At 43.6% G+C, this 22,733-nt stretch overlaps 1 protein-coding gene across 7 annotated transcripts in view; it reads right to left on the reverse strand.

The window, feature by feature from the left end:
* Nucleotides 1-22,733, reverse strand: part of ptprub (protein tyrosine phosphatase receptor type Ub) — a 309,428-nt gene that overhangs the window by 114,859 nt on the left and 171,836 nt on the right. For all 7 annotated transcript variants that reach the window (XM_052147302.1, XM_052147305.1, XM_052147303.1 and 4 more), the window contains exons 4-6: nt 22,483-22,558; nt 18,200-18,315; nt 2,009-2,183 (exon numbers count right to left, since the gene is read on the reverse strand). In XM_052147302.1, the coding sequence (XP_052003262.1) occupies nt 2,009-2,183; nt 18,200-18,315; nt 22,483-22,558 (367 nt within the window). The remainder of the gene's footprint in view (nt 1-2,008; nt 2,184-18,199; nt 18,316-22,482; nt 22,559-22,733) is intronic.

The raw sequence follows: 22,733 nt of genomic DNA on the forward strand, positions 1-22,733 counted from the left end.
AGGTGCATAAATATTAGCCAAAATCAACCTTTGCCCCTGAATTTCTGCTAAAACAATAATAACTCTTCCTAATTTATCATTATTCTGTTTGAGACTGTCACAGTCTGTCTCCCTTGTGTTTCCTAGAACTCTTATTTTGAAGTGTTTCCCCCAGACTACGTTACCCAGTATGCACTGCCCTCATCTCTGCCATCTATTCCTAATTGTTCTCACCTGTTTTCCATTCCCTCATTAGCTCTTGTTTGTATAAATACCCTTTAGTTTTTGCATTTCTTTGTCAGTTCTAGTTTGTTGTTGTTTTGAGTTCCCATTTGTTGTTTGAATGTCATCATTTATAAAATAAATAAAAAAAAAAAATTATGTAAAGCCTGCACAGCCTGCACAGCCTGCACATAGATCCTACGTCTCCTGTCTCATTTCAGCAACCATTCGTTACAGAAGAACTGGCCCAACATGGATCTAGCGGCTGTCCGTATTCTGCTTCTCAAGCAAAGGGACCATCCAGTTGAGGATCACACCCGTGAGTTCTTAGAACTAATTAATTTAGTGCACTTTCCAGACCACTCTCTGGTGGGATTCTTACGGACAGGTCTGAATAGTGCACTGAATGAACTGACGCCTCCGGCTTATCCTCACTGGATGCTTGGTGAATATGTTGAGAAGACTCTGGAACCTTTCACAGTGGATTATGGCGGGAACCCTGGGCCAAAACCTGCATCCATGACTTCTTGCTCCAAGCCTTCCATGGCTCCTTGCTCCAAGCCTTCCACACCTCCTGACCCTTTCCCCGCTCACTGACCATCTCCCAGGCCTCCAGACCCTGTCTCCGCTCTGTGGCCGCCGACCAGGACTCCTGATCCAGTCCTGGCTCTGTGGCAGCCTCCCAGGCCTCCGGACCCAGTCCCGGCCCTGTGTCTGCGTCCCAGGCCTCCTAACCCTTTCCCCGCTCATTGACTCCCTCCCAGGCCTCCTGACCCTGTCCCCACTCTGCGGCGACCTCCCAGGCCTCCCGATTCTATCCCACAATGGTGTGGTTCTTCGAAGTAATCCTTCCTTTTCTCATGTTACGCTCGCCTCGCGTAACACGAGATCTTTATCAGATGATCTCAGAAATTTGGCCATAATTGATCGGGGCCTGTCTCCCTCAGTGGATCTCCGAGCCGTAACTCTGTGAGCATGTCAAGCAGACTCAGAAAGAGCCCATCCAGAAATTTCACCATATCTTTATCAGTAGCAGCTTCAGCTTGAGCATGTAAGTGTCTTTTAATGTCTCCAGAGCCCGAGGATTTTGAAATCTTTGACATATTGTCTTCCTGGAACAGTCAAGAATCTAAGTGCATCAAATCTCACCGGTTTATGACATAAAAAGTATTAAAACTAGCAAAGTGCGCAGAGCTCATCATTCACATGTCCGACCCTCGCATGGTGCCAGGCAACTCAAAGATCTATATTTAACAAATCAGGAACAGGACATATTGGAGCTACGTTACATACAACACAAAGGTCATCTTTAGTTTTAAGGCCACTAAACTCAGTTTAGTAGTTAGCTCTAACAAATGTGGAAATTTTTACATTTTAGTTTTCTTTTAGGATTTTAAAACAAAAATATTTTAAAATTCTTCCCAGATTAATATGCAGACTATTACTAAGCCATTTGTATGTTGATTTCACTTTGGCCAATGAAAGACTGGGAAAGTGTTTAAAAAACCTTTTTTTAAAACATTATTTTTGCAATTCGGTTTGGTGCAGCAATACACACTCCACCCTTTCAGAAATGTTATACAAAAAAAGTATTTAAAAATTACAAATGAAAGGTATATTATTATGATGTGAGAGAACACAGGACTATAACAATATACATGATACAATGATAGAAGAAAATGACATGTATTTCAGCAGAATCACATTTTGTTGTGATGTGCACATTATGGGCACCAAAATGAACACATACAGACACACACACAAACATACGCACACACAACAAAGACAGAAATCAAAGACAGTTTACCTTTGACGATGAGTTCAGCGAAGTTGGAGACGCCAGAGCCTCTGGAGGATTGTGTGACGCAGCGGTACAGGTCCTGCTCTGGCTTCTGGACGTCCTCTAGCTGAAAGGACACTGCAAAGCGATTGCGACCCAAGTGCTTGACAGAAGCACCTGACAACACTTCGCCATTATGCCGCTTAAGAAGAAGAAAAACCAGGCACAATATATTAGCCTACTCACCAAGCACATGCTGTCAAGTGCTTATATAAACATGGATTGAGCCAAGAACTAGTTCTTTCTGGTTTGCTAGCCTTTGTGGAAACAGAATTTATAGAGGGATAGAGACAATTTAAAAATACAAAAATACATTTGCCCAATTGCATTACTTCTGGAAGATGAAATAACACCAATTACACCAATTATTCTCCTTACGCTAAAAAAAGTATTAACAGAAAATGGCAAATATGAAAGAATACTGGGTCTCATTAATAATTTGTGTAAGCATAAATTGTGTGTTAAAGTATGTTTGCAGATACTTTCATGCAGACATCCAGAATAATCAATAAGTTTGCACTGAATTTGGGTAAAAAAACTCAAACCCCATGAAATCACAAAAAATAAATGTATACTGTATGTATGTATATATGCACAGTACACACTAATATATACATATATATATATATATATATACCAATCAGCCACAACATTTAAACCATCTGCCTAATATTGTGTAGGTTCCCCTCGTGCCACCAGAACAGCATTTTGAGATTATATTCTTCCCACCACAATTGAGTGGTTTTCTGAGTCACCGTAGACTTTGTCAGTTAAAACCAGTCTGGCCATTCTCTGTTGATCTCTCTCATCAACAAGGCATTTCCATCCACAGAACTGCCACTCACTGGATGTTTTTGTTTTTTTGGCACCATTCAGAGTAAATTGTAGAGACAGTTGTTTTGCGTGAAAATCCCAGGAGATCAGCAGTTATAGAAATACTCAAAACAGCCAGAAGTTTACATACACCTTAGCCAAATACATTTATACTCAGTTTATCACAATTCCTGACATTTAATCATATAAAACTTTCCCTGTCTTAGGTCAGTTAGGATCTTTATTTTAAGAATGTGAAATGTCAGAATAACAGTAGAGAGAATTATTTATGTATTTTATTCCTTTCATCACATTCCCAGTGGGTCAGAAGTTTACATACACTTTGTTAGTATTTTGTAGCATTGCCTTTAAATTGTTTAACTTGGGTCATTTGGCCCATTCTTCCAGAAAGAACTGGTGTAATTGAGTCAGGTTTGTAGGCCTCCTTGCTCGCACACGCACTTTCAGTTCTGCTCACAAATCAGACTGAGGTCAGGGCTTTGTGATGGCCACTCCAATACCTCGACTTTGCTGTCCTTAAGCCATTTTGCCACAATCTTGGAGGTATATTTGGGGTCATTGTCCATTTGGAAGACCCATTTGCGACCAAGCTTTAACTTCCAGGCTGATGTCTTGAGATGTTGCTTCAATGTATCCACATAATTTTCCTTCTTCATGATGCCATCTATTTTGTGAAGTGCACCAGTCCCTCCTGCAGCAAAGCACCCCCACAACATATGCAGCCACCCCCTGTAACGTATTCCCTGTTTTTGAGCTTAGACTTTTGTTTTGAAATTCTTGTTTAGTTCCCCATTTCTGTTTCCTGTTAGTTTTGTAGTCCTTTGTAGTTTATTTTCATGATTGGTTTCACCTGATTGTTTTCCCCTGGTGTTCCTCATTCCCTTGTTTGCCCTTGTGTATTTAAGCCCTTGTTTCCCCTGGTTGCTTTGTCAGTCTTCATTTGTGTTGTCATGTTCTGTGCCTTGTGTTTTGATAAATTTTATTCTGAGTAAATTTGTTTATCTTTTGTTTCATTTAAAAGCTGCCATTAGATCCTCATTCCTCATCTGCCTCGTCACACCCCCATGCTTCACGGTTGGGATGGTGTTCTTCAGCTTGCAAGCCTCACCCTTTTTCCTCTAAACATAAAGGTCATTATGGCCAAACAGTTACATTTTTGTTTCATCAGACCACAGGAAATTTCTCCAAAAAGTAAAATCTTTGTCCCCATGTGCAATTGCAAACTGTAGTCTGGCTTTTTTATGGTGTGTGACAGGGCAGGGCCGGGTAGTGATTATACACACCCAGACCCTTATCAGGCTAATTAAGCCATGAGAGGGATACAGGCCGATTGCGGACGGTGGTGCGACAAGAGAGAGATCGTTTACGGACTTGTCCGTCGTGTGTGTGTGTGTGTTTGTCTTTAAAATATTGTTTATATCGCCAAGCCGGTTCTCGCCTCCTCCTTTCCATTGAACTGCTTTACACTGATGCCGAAATCCGACAGGTCTTACTACACTGTTACAGGAAGTAACCCCCCCATTTTTTATATTTCTGTTTCCCTCCCCTTGTCCCCGCCCTCATTCAGGTAGACGGGGATGACCTGCTGGCAGACGGGGCTTAGGGCACGCCCTCCCCCAAGGAAAGAGGGGGTGGTATGTACGTCATGCCGGGGGCTCCCCTGCCTGAGAGAACGAGGGAGGAATGTGACAGGAATGTGACATTAAAATATTGTTTATATCGCCAGGCCAGTTCTTGCCTCCTCCTTTCCATTGAACCACTTCACATGGTGGTTTGGAGCACTGGCTTCTTCCTTACTGAGCAGCTTTCAGGTTAAATCGATATAGGACATGTTTTACTGTATATATAGAAACTTGTTGACCGGTTTCCTCCAGCATCTTCACAAGGTCCTTTGCTGTTGTTCTGGGATTGATTTGCACTTTTCATACCAAACTACGTTCATCTCTAGGGAGACAGAATGCGTCTCCTTCCTGAGTGGTATGATGGCTACGTGGTCCCATGGTGTTTATACTTGCATACTATTGTTTGTACAGATGAATGTGGTACCTTCAGGCATTTGGAAATTGCTCCCAAGGATGAACCAGACTTTTTCCACATTTTGTTTTCTGAGGTCTTGGCTGATTTCTTTTGATGTTCCCATGATGTCAAGCAAAGAGGCACTGAGTTTGAAGGTAGGCCTTAAAATACATCCACAGGTACACCTATTCAATTCAAAAATGCAATTCAATACACCTATCAATTGGCTAATTGCCTAAAATCTTGCCATCCTTTTCTGTAAATTTCCAAGCTGCTTAAATGCATAGTTAACTTAGTGAATTTAAACTCCTGACCCACTGGAATTGTGATATAGTCAATGAAAAGCTAAATAATCTGTCTGTAAACAATTGTTGGAAAAATTACTCATGTCATGCACAAAGTAGATGTCCTAAATGACTTGCCAAAACTATAGTTTGCTAATATAAAATCTGTGGAGTGGTTAAAAAATGTGTTTTAATAACTTCAACCTAAGTCTCTGTAAACTTCTGACTTCAATTGTATGAATGTATATTTGTGTGTTTACAGTGTGTGTGTATATGTGTATATATATATATATATATATATGACTTCAATGTATGTTGAGAGGGGAGAAATGAAAATGGAGACAAAATACAGGTTGGACATCAAAGTGTCATTCATACAAATAATAAAAAAAGCCTCCGAAATCCTATACATGTCTGAGTGTTGGAAATGCTACGTGGAGCTTGTTGAAACCACACAAAACCACATTTGATAACAGCAACCTTTCACTCTGACTCAGGTAATTTAAGCGAGACACTGGTGTGAATAGCACACATCCACGATGTCAACACATTCCTTTTTCCCCACACTGAATAGTGAGGACACAAAATGAATGCTGAGAGTGCACTCTTAAGAATGGCAAGCACTCGTGAAGGAGGTCTGTGGTTGCTACACAGATACGTGTGTTTGTTTATTATGAGGCTGCTGAAGTGTTTAGGCTTTCAATGTGGCTCAAGACCACACAAATCAAACCTGAACATAGTGATAATGTGTTGGGAATGGCTGCAATTTTAAGGGTAATATAAAACAAAGTGAACCTTGCAATCATACGGTTCAGAGTGCTCGGCACTGTCTTTTATTCAACCTAGTAATCAAATTCAGTGAACTGCCAGGCAGGAGAACACATAAAATGGTGCGAGATAAGCATTAAAAGTGCTGCGGATGATCCGTTTGCACAAAACATGGCATGCAGGACAGATCTGTCCATTTACTGGCAAACCTTGGCATTGTTTCCATGATTAACCATCATATTCTTTTGAAATTTAGCCTAAAGAGTCCTAAAGACATCAATGGTGTACAGTATGTGTAAAATAAACAAAAAAATGCATTGTAAATAGGGATGTCCCGATCCGATACCTGGATCGGTATCGGCTTTGATGCTGACGTTTTTAGACGGATCGGGTATCAGTCCGACGAGCCTAACCCAAATACGATACGGTGTGTTAATCATGTTCGTTACTGTCAAGCTCAATACATGACATAAAAGAACCATTAAAGCAGTTCATATGACACGTGCATTTTATTTAAAGCCACTTGAAGATGCGCGATAGCTCTGTGAATGTTTAATACGTAAACATACATTTATATTATATATAAATATGATATATTTAGCCTTCACGTGTGCACAATATTTGAGTGCTACAAACGAATAACATTTTAGATGTAGATGCTCAGCAGATCAGTTCACTTATAATATAGACTTAGAACAGCACAGGAGGTGCATTTTACCAGAATTTAAATAAGAAGTGAATAAAAAGCGCGAGGGTTTCAAAGTTAAAGCTGTCACGGAGAGACTCACAGAGGCAGATATATAAACTCAGTAGCAGGGTTTATTGAGCAGAGGATTGAAACAGTGATGTAAAACTTGAGTAAATCCAGTTGAGCAGAGGGGCAAACAGCAGGTGAGTAATATCCAGACAGTGTGTAGACACAATGAAAGAGATAACAACAATTTTATGATACTTGCAGGCAATAATGAAGACACAGGTATGTTTGACATAGTAGAAAGTTCTGGAGTCTCAGAGATACTATCGATGAGAACAGGCAAAGTGTGTGTGTGTGTGTGTAAGCGGGGTATTTATGCAGTCTTTCATTAGCCACTAATGATATGCAGGTGCGTGTAATCAGAACTCAGGGAGTGCTGCGACACAGTGACGAAATTTGCACAATTGAGTTATATTACTATTATAATATATTACTATTATCATTTGTTTACAAATGATAATATTATTTAAGTTGAATGGGTTCCAAAAAGTGACTGTGTGAATGAAAAGTGAGCTGATATCTTACAACTAAGTTGAACAAAAGTCCAGATACAAATTAAAAAAAAGTTTTTGCCAAAATTTCTACGTATTATACTGAATTCCTGTTCATTTTGCTGCTACATTATCCAGTATACCAGTTAATAATAAAGTGTTTCTTAATAAGCTATACATTTATATTGAAATAATGTGTAGTTTGAGGTGTGTGCTTCTTTACATATTAAAGAGTAACCCAATTATTTCCACACAATAACATAAAGATATTATAAACTGATTATGCACAAAAAAAAACACTGGTATCGGACTTCCGATATCGGAATCGGATCGGAAGTGGAAAAAGTGGTATCGGGAGATCCCTAATTGTAAATAAACCTTTTAATTTCCTTTGAAATATTTTTTATGTAAATTTTTTATAATTTCAAAAGGAAGATAAACGTCTAGGTTACGTATGTAACCTCCGTTCCCTGATGGAGGGAACGAGACGTTGTGTCAGAGAAGCGACACTAGGGGTCTCTCTTGAGCCCGATATTCACCTCTGAACTATGAAAAAGGCCAATGAGAGTTGGCAACCAGTATTTGCATGTCCTGCCCCGGACATACGGGTATTTAAGCGCGCAAATACGGGAGATCATTCAGGATTTTTCTGAGGAGCCGAAATGGTCCGCCACAACAGTGGCTCGGCTCAGCGACGTGGCAGGGGAGACACAACGTCTCGTTCCCTCCATCAGGGAACGGAGGTTACATACGAAACCTAGACGTTCCCCTTCTGTCGCTCTCTCCACGTTGTGTCAGAGAAGCGACACTAGGGGTCCACTTATAAAAGCGCCACGCACTGAGCCGTGTACGTGAACTGCTGATACAGGAGCGAGCAGGTATTCTTACGTGCAGGACGACCAACTGTATCAGGCTGCATGTACCCTTCCCCAATGCCCTATTTAAGCCATCAGGATTCCTTATCGTTACCATGGAGGGGGGAACAAGGTGCTGGCCGCCAACCTGGGAACGGGCCAAGCCTGGCCGGGCCTCTTTTCTCTCTATGTTTCTCGCATAGAGCAACTTAGGCCGGGGCCCTTACACGCATTGAGGGAAGGGGGTCTTAGCCCTTATTCAGGGCGGAGAAGACCCTGCGGAGGCCACGCCTACCCGAGAGGGGAGGCAAGTTTAAGTGGCAAAACCATCAGAGGCCTGACTTAGGGCCTATGTGGAAAAGTCGGTGCGGTGGTGGATCCAGCCTATAGAGGGGGAACATACAGCACGGCAGCCGAGGCAGCCATGACTGCCTAAGGGAAACACGGAGTCAGCTCGCCAGAGGGGACAGAACCGTGGTGTTACACACAGGGGAGTCCGAAGGAGGCCTTACCTGTGGAGCACCTATACCAGTACAGGGTAGCTTACGGTACCGCGAGTGGCTTGGGTCAGCGAGTTCCTCCGCTGAACTGCGACCCACGAGGGCTAGGGAGGAATCGACCAGTGTCCCAAACCTGAGATCTCCTGGGAATGAAGGCACCTTTTCCCTGGTTAGGGGAAGGGTGCTAGGTGCAAGCGATTCACCTGGTCAGATCGTGGGCGTGCCACCGAAGTTCTCACGGGCTCAGTACCTGAGAGAACACGGACGATACTGACTCAACTCGGAGATTGTAGAATCTGCAAAAGTGTTAGGTGTTGCCCAGCCCACTGCTCTACAAATGTCTGCTAGGGCAGTGCCCCTAGCCAGTGCCCATGAGGACGCAACACTCCTGGTGGAGTGAGCTCGGACCCGCAAGGGGGGGGCACGGCCTGGGTGTGATAAGCCAGGGAAATGGCGTTGACAACCCAGTGGGCGAGTCTCTGCTTGGAGACAGCATTCCCTTTCTGCTGTCCCCCAAAGCAGACGAAGAGCTGCTCAGAGCGTCTAGTGCTCTGTGTGCGGTCCAGATAAAAAAGTACAGCACATACTGGACACATCAGTGAAAGGGCTGGGTCTGCCTCCTCCCGGGGCAGCGCTTGCAGGTTCACTACCTGATCCCTGAAGGGCGTGGTAGGAACCTTGGGCACATAGCCGGTCGCGGTCTTAGGATCATGAAAGTATCTGCCGGACCGAACTCCAGGCAAGCGTCGCTAACAGAGAACACATGCAGGTCCCCGACCCTCTTGATGGAAGCGAGCGCGATCAGCAGGGCAGTCTTGAGAGAGAGGGCCCTGAGTCCAGCTGAGTCAAGCGGCTCAAAGGGGGGTCTCTGGAGGCCCGTAAGGACAACCGAGAGATCCCAGGAGGGGAACAGGTTAGGCCGGGAGGGAGTTATCCTCCGGGCACCTTTTAGGAATCTGACGATTAAGTCGTGCTTACCAAGAGACTTGCCGTCTACCGTGTCGTGGAGGGCCGCGATAGCGCCGACATACACCTTGAGGGTGGAGGGGGACAGCCTCCTCTCCAGCCTCTCCTGAAGAAACACGAGCACTGACCTAACTGCACACTTCTGCGGGTCTTCGGCTCTGGAAGAACACCAGTCCGCGAACAGACGCCACTTCAGAGCGTAGAGATGCCTGGTAGAGGGGGCTCTGTCTTGATTGATTGTATCTATGACGGTCGGTGGTAGGCCGGCTAGATCTTCCGCATCCCATCCAAGGGCCAGACGTGGAGGTTCCAGAGGTCTGGGTGCGGGTGCCAGAGCGTGCCCCGTCCCTGAGAAAGAAGGTCCTTCCTCAGGGGAATCCGCCAGGGAGGGGCTGTCGTGAGGAGTGTGAGGTCCGAAAACCAAGTCCGGGTAGGCCAGTAGGGGGCTACCAGAGTGACTTGCTCCTCGTCCTCCCTGACCTTGCATAGCACCTGTGCAAGAAGGCTCACTGGGGAAATGCGTACTTGCGCAGCCCCGTGGGCCAGCTGTGTGCCAGCGCATCTGCCCCGAGGGGAGCCTCTGTCCGGGCATACCAGAGCGGGCAGTGGGAGGTTTCTTGGGAGGCAAACAGGTCTACCTGGGCCTTGCCGAACCGGTCCCAAATCAGCTGGACAGACTGGGGGTGGAGTCTCCACTCTCCGCCGGGCAAGCTTTGTCTTGACAGCGCGTCCGCCATCACATTGAGGTTGCCGGGATGTGAGTGGCGCGCAGTGACTCCAGTCGCTGCTGACTCCATAGGAGGAGACGACGGGCGAGCTGTGACATGTGGAGGGAGCGTACTCCGCCTTGGCGGTTTATGTAGGCTACGACCGTGGTGCTGTCTGTCCTGACTAAGATGTGTTTGTGCCGAATTAACAGAAGAAACTTCTGCAGGGCCAGAAAAACAGCCAGCAGCTCTAGGCAGTTGATGTGCCAGCGCAGCGGCCTCGGTTCCACCGGCCTGCGGCTGCGCGCCCGTTGCACACGGCGCCCAACCCAATTTGAGGCGCCGGTCGTGACCAGAACACGCCGGGACACCTGCTGCAAGGGTACTCCAGCCCTTCGAAAGCAAAGGTCTGTCCAGGGTTTGAAGGTCTGGTGGCAGGCAGAGGTAACTTTACGTTGTGCGTGCCGCGGCGCCATGCTCGCCTCGGGACTCGAGTCCGAGCCAGTGCTGAAGTGGTCTCATATGCATCAACCCCAGCGGCGCGGCCGCCGCGGAGGATGCAATATGCCCCAGGAGCTGTTGGAAACGTTTTAGCGGGACCACGCCGCTTGACTTGAAGGAAGCGAGGCATTTCAGCACTGACTGAGCACGCTCGTTGGAGAGACGTGCTGTCATTGAGACTGAGTCTAACTCCAGACCGAGAAAAGAGATGCTCTGGACCGGGGAGAGCTTGCTCTTTCCCATTTGACCTGAAGCCCCAAACGGCTGAGGTGCTTGAGCACCTGGTCTCTGTGTGCGCATAGTAACTCTCGAGCGTGAGCCAGTATGAGCCAGTCGTCGAGGTAATTGAGTATGCGTATGCCGGCTACTCGGAGCGGGGCAAGAGCTGCCTCTGCGACTTTCGTGAAGACGCGAGGGGACAGAGACAGGCCGAAGGGGAGGACTTTGTACTGATACGCCTGACCGTCGAACGCGAACCAAAAGAAGGGTCGATGTCGAGGGCAAATTGAGACGTGGAAGTACGCGTCCTTCAGGTCTACCGCTGCGAACCAATCTAGATGCCGGACGCCAGATAGAATTTGTTTCTGGGTGAGCATTTTGAACGGAGTTTGAACAAGGTCCGATTGAAAACTCGCAAGTCCAAGATCGGTCGTAAGCCGCCGCCTTTCTTGGGTACAACAAAGTAAGGGCTGAAGAAACCCTTCTTCATTTCGGTTGGAGGGACAGGCTCTATCACGTCCTTTAATAGAAGGGAGGCGATTTCTTCACGCAGGGAATGGGCATGTTGGCCGTGTACTGCGGAAAAATGTACGCCCACGAAGGGGGGGCGGAGACCTGGCAAACTGAATTGCGTAACCGAGTCGAATGGTCCGGCGCAGCCAGCGTGACGGGTTGGGCAGTGAAAGCCACGCCTCTAAACTCCGTGCTAGGGGCACCAAAGCGACGGGTTTTTTGGACGTACCCGGCGGGGCTTCGCAGCGGTGAGGAACAGGTAACGTGGCATCGGGAGGCAACTTGGCGTTCCGAGGCTCTGGTGCTGAGAATAAACTCAAAGCACTTACCTTGCTCCGCGCACCGGCAGGGGCGGGTTCGTGACTGAGGAGGAGGTCTGATGCTGGCGTCCTCTGGACTCGTCTGAACCGCCCGCCGGTGAACAGTCGTGGGGCTGAAGGCGGGACACCACGCCCATGGAGCCGGGACTGTTGAGGCCTGAAAGCAGAGTGCCGTGAGAACGGCATTTGCGGGCCATATGCCCCAGAGACAAAGGAAATAACTCTTTTATTGAGAATTTGGGTACCGCAGCCCCCATTAAGGGGTGCGGCAATTGAAAAAACAAAGGATTCTCCTCCCGGCCCTCCACCGGGGGACGGAGCGGTCTAACCACCTCCGGAGCTAACTTCTTGGACTCTGGGTGCGATGTCTCAGGAGCGCCTGGGAGCCTTCCGGGTCCTCGAGGGGGTCCGTGAGACAGGGGCGGCGCTTCCGCGGTTTGCTCGACGCTGGGGCTGAGAGCTGGGCCCGGGTTGAGGCGGAGCAGGAGCTTGTCTTCTAGCCACGGGAGGACGCCCTAGGCGAGCAGACGGGGCATGGGCCGTGGCGGCAGGCTTGCGGCGAGGCATGATGTGAAAGATGGCCTCCGTCTGCTTCTTTACCGTGGAGAACTGCTGGGCAAAGTCCTCGACGGTGTCGCCGAAGAGGCCGAACTGGGAGACAGGGGCATTGAGGAAGCGAGTCTTGTCGGCTTCACGCATCTCGACCATGTTCAGCCACAGTTAACGTTCCTGGACCACTAGCGTGGCCATCGCCTGCCCGAGCGCTTGCGCTGTGACCTTCGTCGCTCTCAGGGCGAGGTCGGTCGCTGAGCGCAGTTCCTGCAGCGTGTCGGGATCAGGGCCACCCCCGTACATGTTGCGAAGTGCCTTGGCTTGGTGGACCTGCAGGAGAGCCATGGCATGCAGGGCGGAAGCGGCGCGTCCGGTGGCGCTGTAGGCCTTCGCTGTCAGCGAGGAGGTTGCTCTACAGGTCCGGGAAGGGAGTACAGGGCGACCTCGCCAGGTGGTAGGGGTACCGGGGCATAGATGGATCGCAACCGCCCTATCCACCTGGGGAATCGAGGCGTACCCGTGGCGTGCTCCGCCGTCGAGGGTGGCGAGGGCGGACGAGCCTGTGGTGGTGTGACGAGTGGAGAGGGGTGCTCTCCACGAAGACGTCAGCTCGTCATGCAATTCCGGGTAAAACGGAACCGGGGGGAGGCTGTGAGCGGCGCGCAGACCCCAGGAACCAGTCATCCAGCCGTGATGGCTGTGGGGAGGATGGAGGGTTCCAATCCAAGCCCACGCTGTTGGCTGCCCGGGAAAGCATGTCGGACATCTGTGCGTCAGCCTCAGCCTGGGCGTGCAAGCCCGAAGGCGGCAGCCCAGGGGAGTACACTGCATCAGATGCCGCGCCCTCCGATGTCGCGGCGAGCTCATCGGCTTCCATCGCAAGAGGGTCGGCTGACTGGCTGTGAGCGAGTCGCCGCCGCCTCGAGCACGGACGGGAATCAACGAGCGTGCTGGGGCGCGGGTGGTCCGAGGGGGCGTACCTGGCAGAGCTGCACCCGCAGCCATCCCCAAATCGCCTCCATCACCAGCCGCATCGTCCTCAATCCCGTGGGAAGAAGGAGCAATACAGGGGGCGGCTGGAGTGGCTTGCTCATGGTTGTAAGCAAGCCGCGACCGCAACGTTGTCATGGTCATGTTCTCGCAGTGAGAACATGAACCATCCACAAACGCAGCCTCGGTGTGATCGCTACCCAGACACACGAGACAGCGCCTGTGGCCGTCGGAAGCGGAGAGCACTCAACCGCATCCAGAAACAACACAGGGGCGAACGGCATCTTTATAAAGACGCGTCCTTAAAAGGACGTTCAACGCCGCTGTGTTTTGCTCTTTTAGAGGAAATTACTCTTTTAAATAAAATCACTCTTTTAGGGAAAAAACTTGTGAGAGTTTTTAAATCTGCACTGTCGATGCACCCAGGGGCAGGAATGCACAGCCGTGCAAACAGGAGAAAGCCGGTGTTGTGCGCCGTGGAATCCAACAGTTATGCAGCAGAGGGATGACAGGAACTCGGTATGTAGTATGCAGCAGTTGCAGACACGACCATCGGCTCCGAAGAAATTTTCTGAATGAACTCCCGTATTTGCGCCGCTTAAATACCCGTATGTCCGGGGCGGACATGCAAATACTGGTTGCCAACTCTCATTGGCCTTTTTTCATAGTTCAGAGGTGAATATCGGCGCTCAAGAGAGACCCCTAGTGTCGCTTCTCTGACACAACGTGGAGAGAGCGACAGAAGGGGAACGCAACTCTAACCATGTCCTAATCACAACCTAGAAGACAGATGTGATTAAAGTTTACCCATCTGTTGTGTCATTCACTTTTCAAAAATGTGATAAAAGTGACAAAAATGTTATTCAATATACTGTAGTAGCATTGTTTCTGTATGAGGTCAACATGATGCCAGCAAAAACATTCTGTCCAAATATACAATTAGGAGTGTACCACTACAAAATGTTAACTAATCAGAGAATCTTAGCAGTAGAAAATGCACTGCATTATTTACTATTTCTTATCTGAATATTATTTGGGGTCTCGTAGATCCCAAACATAACTGATGTCTTTTGTTTCATGAAGGATGCTTGAAGCATGATATCAATTTAAATGTATAATCAGTTCTCATAAGATTATGAAAAGAAAGTATTAATCTGATACTTGGATTTTAAGGATGTTTTTTAAGGCTATTAAAATAGCATTGTGGTCTATCAATCCCTCAAACAGAACAAGGCAGAAACTAGGCTTAAGTTGGTATTGCTGGTCCCACTAATATGTACCAACATTAAAATACACACACAATGCCAAGTATTTATGGTGTAACTGCATGTTTTTTCTGCTAAATTCCCACAAGATTCACATTTACTTCTACTGAGGTAGAGGTACTGTATGTATAGCTTTAAGAGTAGCGTTAGCGGTTAGAGGCTAGGGTAAGGGATGGGGTAGGTTTAGGTTTAGGGGTAAGGTTAACAGTGTAACTACTGATGAAATTAAATGCAGGTACTTTAAATGTATGTACAATGCAACAACATGTACATAGTTGAGTACATAAAAAGTACATAGTATCAAATGCTATAGTACACAGTAGTTAAAGACAGCTAATAAAAAGTGGGTCTGTACATCACAATGGAGGAAAACTAATATGTACTGACATTAAAATACACACAATACCAAGTTTTTTGTGTGTAAATACACGAGGTTCAGGTACTGTAAGTGTAGGTTTAGCAGTAGGGTTAGGCATTAGGGGTTAGGTTAAGGGTTGGGGTAGAGTTAGGTTTAGAGTTAGGGATAAGGTTAACAGTGTAATTATAGATGTAATTAAATGCAGGTACTTTAAATGAATGTACAATACAACAACTTGTAGAGTTAAAGTCAGAAGTTTACGTACACCTTAACCAAATACATTTAAACTCAGTTTTTCACAATTCCTGATATTTAATCAAAGAAAATATTCCCTGTCTTAGGTCAGTTAGGATCACTACTTTATTTTAAGTGAAGAATGTTAAATGTCAGAATAATAGTAGAGAGAATTATTTATTTCAGCTTTTATTCCTTTCATCACATTCCCAGTGGTTTGCATACACTTTGTTAGTATTTTGTAGCATTGCCTTTAAATTGTTTAACTTGGGTCAAACATTTTGGGAAGCCTTTCACAAGCTTCTCAAAATAAGTTGCTGGAATTTTAACCCATTCATCCAGACAGAACTGGTGTAACTGAGTCAGGTTTGGGTTAGGGTTAGGGTTTGTGATGACCACACCAATACCTTGACTTTGTTGTCTTTAAGCCATTTTGCCACAGACTTTGGAGGTATGCTTGGAGTCATTGTCCATTTGGAAGACCCATTTGCGATCAAGCTTTAACTTCCTGGCTTCCTACACCAGTCCCTCCTGCAGTAAAGCACCCCCAAACATGATCCTGTCACCCCCATGCTTCACAGTTGGGATGGTGTTCTTTGGCTTGCAAGCCTCGCCATTATTTCCTCCAAACATAACAATGGTCATTATGGCCAAACTGTTCAAAATTTGTTTCATCAGACCAGAGGACATTTCTCCAAAAAGTAATATCTTTGTCCCCATGTGTACTTGCAAACTGTAGTCTGGCTTTTTTATTGTGGTTTTGAAGCAGTGGCTTCTTCCTTGCTGAGCAGCCTTTCAAGTTATGTCGATATAGGACATGTTTTACTGTATATATAGATACTTGTCGACCTGTTTCCTCCAGCATCTTCACAAGGTCTTTTGCTGTTATTCTGGGATTGATTTGCACTTTCACAACAAACTACACTAATCTCTAGGAGACATAATGTGTCTCCTTCCTGAGCAATATGATGGCTGTGTGGTCCCATGGTGTTTATACTTGCATACTATTGTATGTACAGATGAACGTGGTACCTTCAGGCATTTGGATAATTGCTCCCAAGGATGAACCAGCTTAAAGAGCTCCACAATTTGTTTTCTGAGGTCTTTCTTTTAATTTTCACATGCTGTCAAGCAGATACACTGAGTTTGAAAGTAGGCCTTATAATACATCCACAGGTACACCTCCAAATTAGTACACCTCCTATCAGAAGCAAATTGACTAATTGTCAAAAGGCTTGACATAACTTTCTGGAATTTTACAAGCTGCTTAAATGCATAGTTAACTTGGTGTATGTAAACTTCTGGCCCACTGGAATTGTGATATAGTCAATTAAAAGTTAAACAATCTGTCAGTAAGCAATTGTTGGAAAATTACTCATGTCATACACAAAGCAACTGTCCTAAATTACTTGCTAAAACTATTGTTTGCTAATATGAAATCTGTGGATTTTATTGGTTATTGGTTTTAATGACTTAAACCTAAGTGTATGTAAACTTTTGACTTCAACTGTATGTATATAAAAATTACATTGTATCAAATGCTAGAGAACATAGTAGTTAAAGACATAAAAAAAAAACATCAAATATAAAGTGGGTCCATACATCACGATGGCGGTAAACAGTAGGAAAACATTCACATATAAGGGAAGTGAAGATTAAGAGTCATATATCTCCCACTGTGTTTAGAAGAGGAATGAACACTTCAGAAGGCTTGAGGACATTGATTATTGCAGAATCTTGAGACGATGTGACAGCTTGCAACCACAGGCATCTATCCTTGACCTTGAAATGTGACATAATCATTTGATGTAATTCCACCTCTGATGCAAAAACTTCAGCCTTCCAAAGACAGTAATCTGGATGCCAAAGCTGAAGCATCAAGAATGCTCTCAGACTCATTATATTATGTAATAGACAGAAAGACAGCTTGTTGCTAAATTAGGGTTCGATATTTCATACTAATATACCAATACCACTACATTAGATCAACAAACACTTATTTATTTCTATTCAAACAAAATGCAAACTCAGGATCTGTTTGGACATTTCGTTTTGAGTTTGCATTTTGGTCAAATAGATATAGTTAAGAGCTTGTTGACATAATGCCTCAGTATGTTTCGTCTCTGCAAAACTATTCTTGAGAATACAACTGGACTGCAAGGTTTTTTGTGTATTGTAAACATGCTAGAACCAAGGTATGTCATTCTCGCACTTTGTTTTTTTTTGTTTAGTTTTTTTCACTGTAGTACAGTACATAAAGTCTACTCTATGTTACCTGTATGGCTCTGTGATTATGTTATACATGACGTTCAGCACTTGAACTTAAAATGAATGCAAAACTAGCAAAATATTGCAATACATCATAGTTTTTAATCCTTAAATGAAGGAATCACAATATAATAAGATAACAAAATAATCATGTAGGATAGCAATCCAGATACCATTATACAACATTGTATCACCAGGTCTCTGCTGACTCCACCCCTACTTGTTGCTTATGTTTTTGGATTGAAGATTTACACAATAAACAAACTCCATTGCAACTTCACTAATTTAGACAGGAACAGTGACATGGTGTTGTAGTCTAGTTAAAGGTTAAAGGTCTGGCCTGGTTACCAAAATGTTGAAGGTTCAAACTCTGTTAGGAGCAATCAGTTTACTAAAACCATTGTGTCCTTGAGCAAGATAGTTAAACTTAGGTTCCTAAAAGTGTAAGCTAAAAATGAAAATAAACTAGGCTTTATGATTTAATGGCTTGTTTTAACCAATCATCTGATGAACTGTAGGAGTTTTAAGGACAAAATAATAAAAAAATAGGTGTTCAGAAAACATAACAGCCCCTACTTACTTTAGTAGGCTGGCTTTTTCAAGATTAATATTCAGATAATTGGTGCCCAATTCCTGCAAACTTCGTTGACATGCAATTAAACATGACACTAACCTCAAGATCATTCTTTTTCAATCAAGTATAATTAGACAGAAACTCCCTATGCTCATTATAACAAACTCCATAAAAATGACTTTATACTCACCTCTAATAAGAACTTTTCTGCTTCAGATGGACGGCCTGCTGCCACACACTGAAAAGTGGCGTTTTGTCCAGCATTGACTTCCACGTCACCCAGACGGGAGAAATGAGGGGATTTATCTGAGGACAGAGAGTGTTGCAAGGTGATCAGAATAGAAAAACCCTTAATATCTAAAAATGCATCAAAATATGCCAAGATGTGTCAACCTTGGCATGCACCCTTAACTATCATATAATAGTCATTAGTTTTATGCTAACCCCATTTTTAGAGATTTTTTTTTTTTTTTTTAGGTGTACAGATTGCTGAAATGTGGGGAAACTCTGACCCATATTTTTCTTCTCTTTAGAGGCCAGAAATCTTGATTTGTTCCCATTTGGTTAATTGGTAAAAAAAACTGTGAAATTGTCCAGACATTTGTTATTTCCTTGGCAGTGTGAGAGTTATCTTCCTCCAATATGCTTGGTCGTCTGTACATTGGGTTCCCTTTAAACTCAATCGATTTTTTTTTTTTGTAACTGAATCTATCCACTCGGTGATTAGACAGGATAAACAGAAGAAAGAAATGGATAGATAGGATAGATATAAAAAAAAAAAAATAGATACTTTATTGACCATAAAGAAGAAAATAGGTGCAGCAGCAATATTTTATATAAACAGTGAAACGACACGGTGTAGTCAATACCAAACAGAACACAGTACAATGGTATTGCATCCATAGGATTCACATAAAAGTGGAAAAATGCACAGCATAAAGACCAGTTCTGAGTAGGATATGACAAAGAATAGATCACTATTTAAATAGGGAATTATTGAAAGTACACCTTCACCATCAACAACAACACAATAAATACTAGGGACAATTACGTATGGCTCACACATTCTATATGAGGCTGTATTATTGAAACTTTTGAGATTTCGAAAATTGTTTTAAATCTACTTTGAATGGGTGCCAGGTGTAAAAAATGCCCCCAGGCAAGATGAACAGTTTAATGTAGTTCTTAACAGTGTTTAGTGTCTAAGTATTGAAGGATCCAATGGGAACTGCGGCCAGCTCTGCATGTCTGACAGTTAGCTTGTCACTTAAATGGTGTACAGTTAATGTATAATTTAATATCTTCAATGACCAAATAGTTTCTATTTTCGTGGTGATAAGGGTATGTGACATTTTCAATGCTTCAGCAAGGCAACTGTTCTAGAACTTTTAACCTCTTTAATAAACCTCTAAATAAAAGTGAAATGTGCAATGTCTGTGCAATTAGCATCACCAAACAGAATGGCAAATATAATGACTGTTTCAATACAGGTTTCCCGAACACTCCCACATCTGTCGTTGTGAAAAACAAATATTTTGGCATGTAAGGGTGGTCGGGAAGCTCAAACAAATGATCTGATAGAGACACAAAGAAACCATTTACGTATTGATTCAACCAGCTAGTTGTCTCTGCATATTGAACTGGGATTGAAGTATCTTTGTAAAGCAATTGTAAATATTTACAAAAAAGTATGCTTTTGAAAAAACTCGGAGAAACGGGCTTAAAAGCTTTCCATTTTAAAGTTAAGATAGAAACTTGGCTAGTTACAATTTTCTAAGCTGAAATGTGCGATTGTAAATAAAGACTACTCGAGTTACAATTTTAACGCCAACTGAAAGAAGCCTGTATGCCTGGTGGTGGCTTGCAAACTATCCTAGATGAGTTCTGAACAAACTATTTATTGTACTCCCTAGAGATCCTTAATGTAAGCCTTTAATTTCAGAGAGCTTTGCAGAATTCATACTGCAACTATTTTAATGCTTTTGAGCTCAAATTTCCAACAAAATCCCATGTGAATTTGTGTAAATCTTGAAATTTTGGATCATGTATCATTAATCTGCATAAAACACTGTTGCAATAGCTTCACAGAAAAGCACAATCATCGTTCTCCTATGCAGGCTTAATAAAAGGATTGGCTAGCTTAGATTTGTGGCCCTGTGATGGAGCGGTCTTTGAATCATTTTTCCGTTACCACACATCTTTTCTTCTCAGTGGAAATGAAACGGCTTCCTCCTCAAGGCAAAAATGAAGCATACAAAGTGATTGCAGACATTCTACCCACATTGCTTCTGAATTGCTTGGGCAATGAGGTCTGATATAATGTAGAGAGTGACGTTTTCAAAATTCATGCTGAGCTATGTTTTGTATTTAAAAGCTTGTTTTGTCGATCATATTTGTGAAAAACAGACGGAGACCATTGCTTCATTGTTTGTAGTCTGTGGGTGGCCACATGTTCCATGGGCACACCACTGTGTTATGCTCAATTCAAGTTTTTTATGAGCAAACATAAATCACACACAACAAGAAAGTGTGAAAAGAGCTGAAAATCTGTTACGTCTTGTAGGAAGCATGTTATATACACCTTTAAATATGTCAGTCTGTATCCTGAGGTCTTCTTTGAACAATACATATTCTACTTACCACACTGAGTTGGGAAAAAAAGCATGTTCTTGCTAAAAACAACAACATGCAGCGCATGGAATGGAATGGAACGGAATGCAGGTGTCTGAAGACACGTTTTTCAAATTTCTTTACATGCGTTTTTAAGACATGTTTTTCAAAGTTCTTATAACATGACACAGGTTTTAAAAAATGCTAAGACGCTGAAATATCAGTGAGGCCAAAATGTTAAAAAATGAACATCTAGCTCATATTTACATAGACAAACAATTCCAAAACACGCAGATGGATGCAAAATGCATCCTGTGTGAACGAGCCCATAGAATCAGACTGAACTTGATATCAAACAAATCCATCCCTCTCTCAATCCTCTTTCCTTCCTTCCCTTTTCGGCTTGTCTTGCCAAATGGTGATTTCCGCAGTATGGCGCAATGCCACTCTCGACAATGTGTGTCCAGGTCCTGATGAGAGTTTTAATTATTTAATGTGCACAGTGGGGCTTAGATGATGCCATCTGCCGCCTGCAGGAAGCGTTGGGGGAGCGAAAGAGGGGAGTGTTCAGAGACTCAGCAAAGATTAGCTTTCTTGACCACTGCATCTGTTGATTTGCTTGTTTGGAAATGTACTTAATTGCTAATCACACTTTGTCAGTTTTCTCTGTTTAAATATTTCTGTCGCTACATGTTCTGAAGCCTTAAGCTGAGACACCTACCCAGCACTGGATTGATCCCGGTGGGCAAAAAGGCTGAAAAAAAAAAAATTATTCACTCAGCACATGATTTATGGCTAATTATTGCCCTGTCAGGATCCAAGAGATCAGCGGAGTTACAGATATGTGGATATCTTCTGAAGCAGCTTGTTTTAAATACCCCATGAAATAAAAATTGGAGTTTTGTGGTTTTTAGTCCAAAGTCTGTTAACTTTGAAGCCATGAATATGCAAGTGTACTAAAATATTACAAAACTAACCTATAGCAGTTATACACATTACTCCCTTGTGTCAGGGAGTAACTAACTAAAGTAGCGATAACTTAAAGAAATATTCCAGGTTTGATATATAAGTTAAGCTCAATTTACAGCATTTGTGGCATAATGTTGATTCCCACCAAAAAATTATAAAACTCGTCCCTACTTTTCTTTAAAAAGAGCAAAAATCAAGGTTACCGTGAGGCACTTACAATGGAAGTGAATGGGACCAATTTTTGGAGGGTTTAAAGACATATAATTTTATAAAAGCACTTCCGTTACGTTACGTACGTGTGTGTGTGTGTGTGTGACTGTGAGAGTGAGTGTGTGTGTGAAAGTTATTACTTATACAACAATGAAGAAATTAAATAAACAGTTAACTGACACACTATATAAGTCAGAAAGCCAGAAATTGGTATCAATGGCCAAATAATGGCTGATTAAATGACCTGGGCGGCATTTCCCAAAAGCATCGCAAGCTTAAGCTGATCGTAGAGACCATTGGTGCCAATAGTTTCAACGATCTACTTAGGCTTACGATGCGTTTGGGAAACGCAGCCCTGGGCTTTATTGGACTTTTATTAGTATAAACACAATGTGTTGATGTATTTTCTTGCTATATTTCATCTTGTTTTTCAAGTATGCGATGCATACCGTCTCTTATTGGTGTAATAATTAAGTAATGCTAATTTTAATAGTTTACACGTAAGATATTCATTTTAATGTTTCCAGCCTCAGTATGTTGACTCAAAATAGCATAATCAGGTAGCAACATTAAATCCATAAAAAGGCTATTGTCAACCAAGTATTTGTACAGTCCTTCACATTTTCATGCAGCTAAAACACAATTCTACACACTAGTACATAATGACAGTTGTGTACTACTCACAGCAGGGGTAGTTCAACAGGAGTATGTCATCAACAGCAATGTAGCCTCGACGGTCCACAGTTGCCTCCAGCAAAACCTGCAAATATAAAGAGAGGAAAACATGACCTTCAGAAATGTATTTGAATTCAGAATATTTCTGACATGTCGATATTTGCATAGTTTTCAGTCAAGTAGTAAAATTAAGTCATTTGTTGCTGATTATATTTGAAATATACAGCGAGACTAGACAAATAAAAAGCTTCAAAAAACCT

This window comes from Xyrauchen texanus, chromosome 17 (assembly GCF_025860055.1).
Source record: "Xyrauchen texanus isolate HMW12.3.18 chromosome 17, RBS_HiC_50CHRs, whole genome shotgun sequence".
Classification (NCBI taxonomy): domain Eukaryota; kingdom Metazoa; phylum Chordata; class Actinopteri; order Cypriniformes; family Catostomidae; genus Xyrauchen; species Xyrauchen texanus.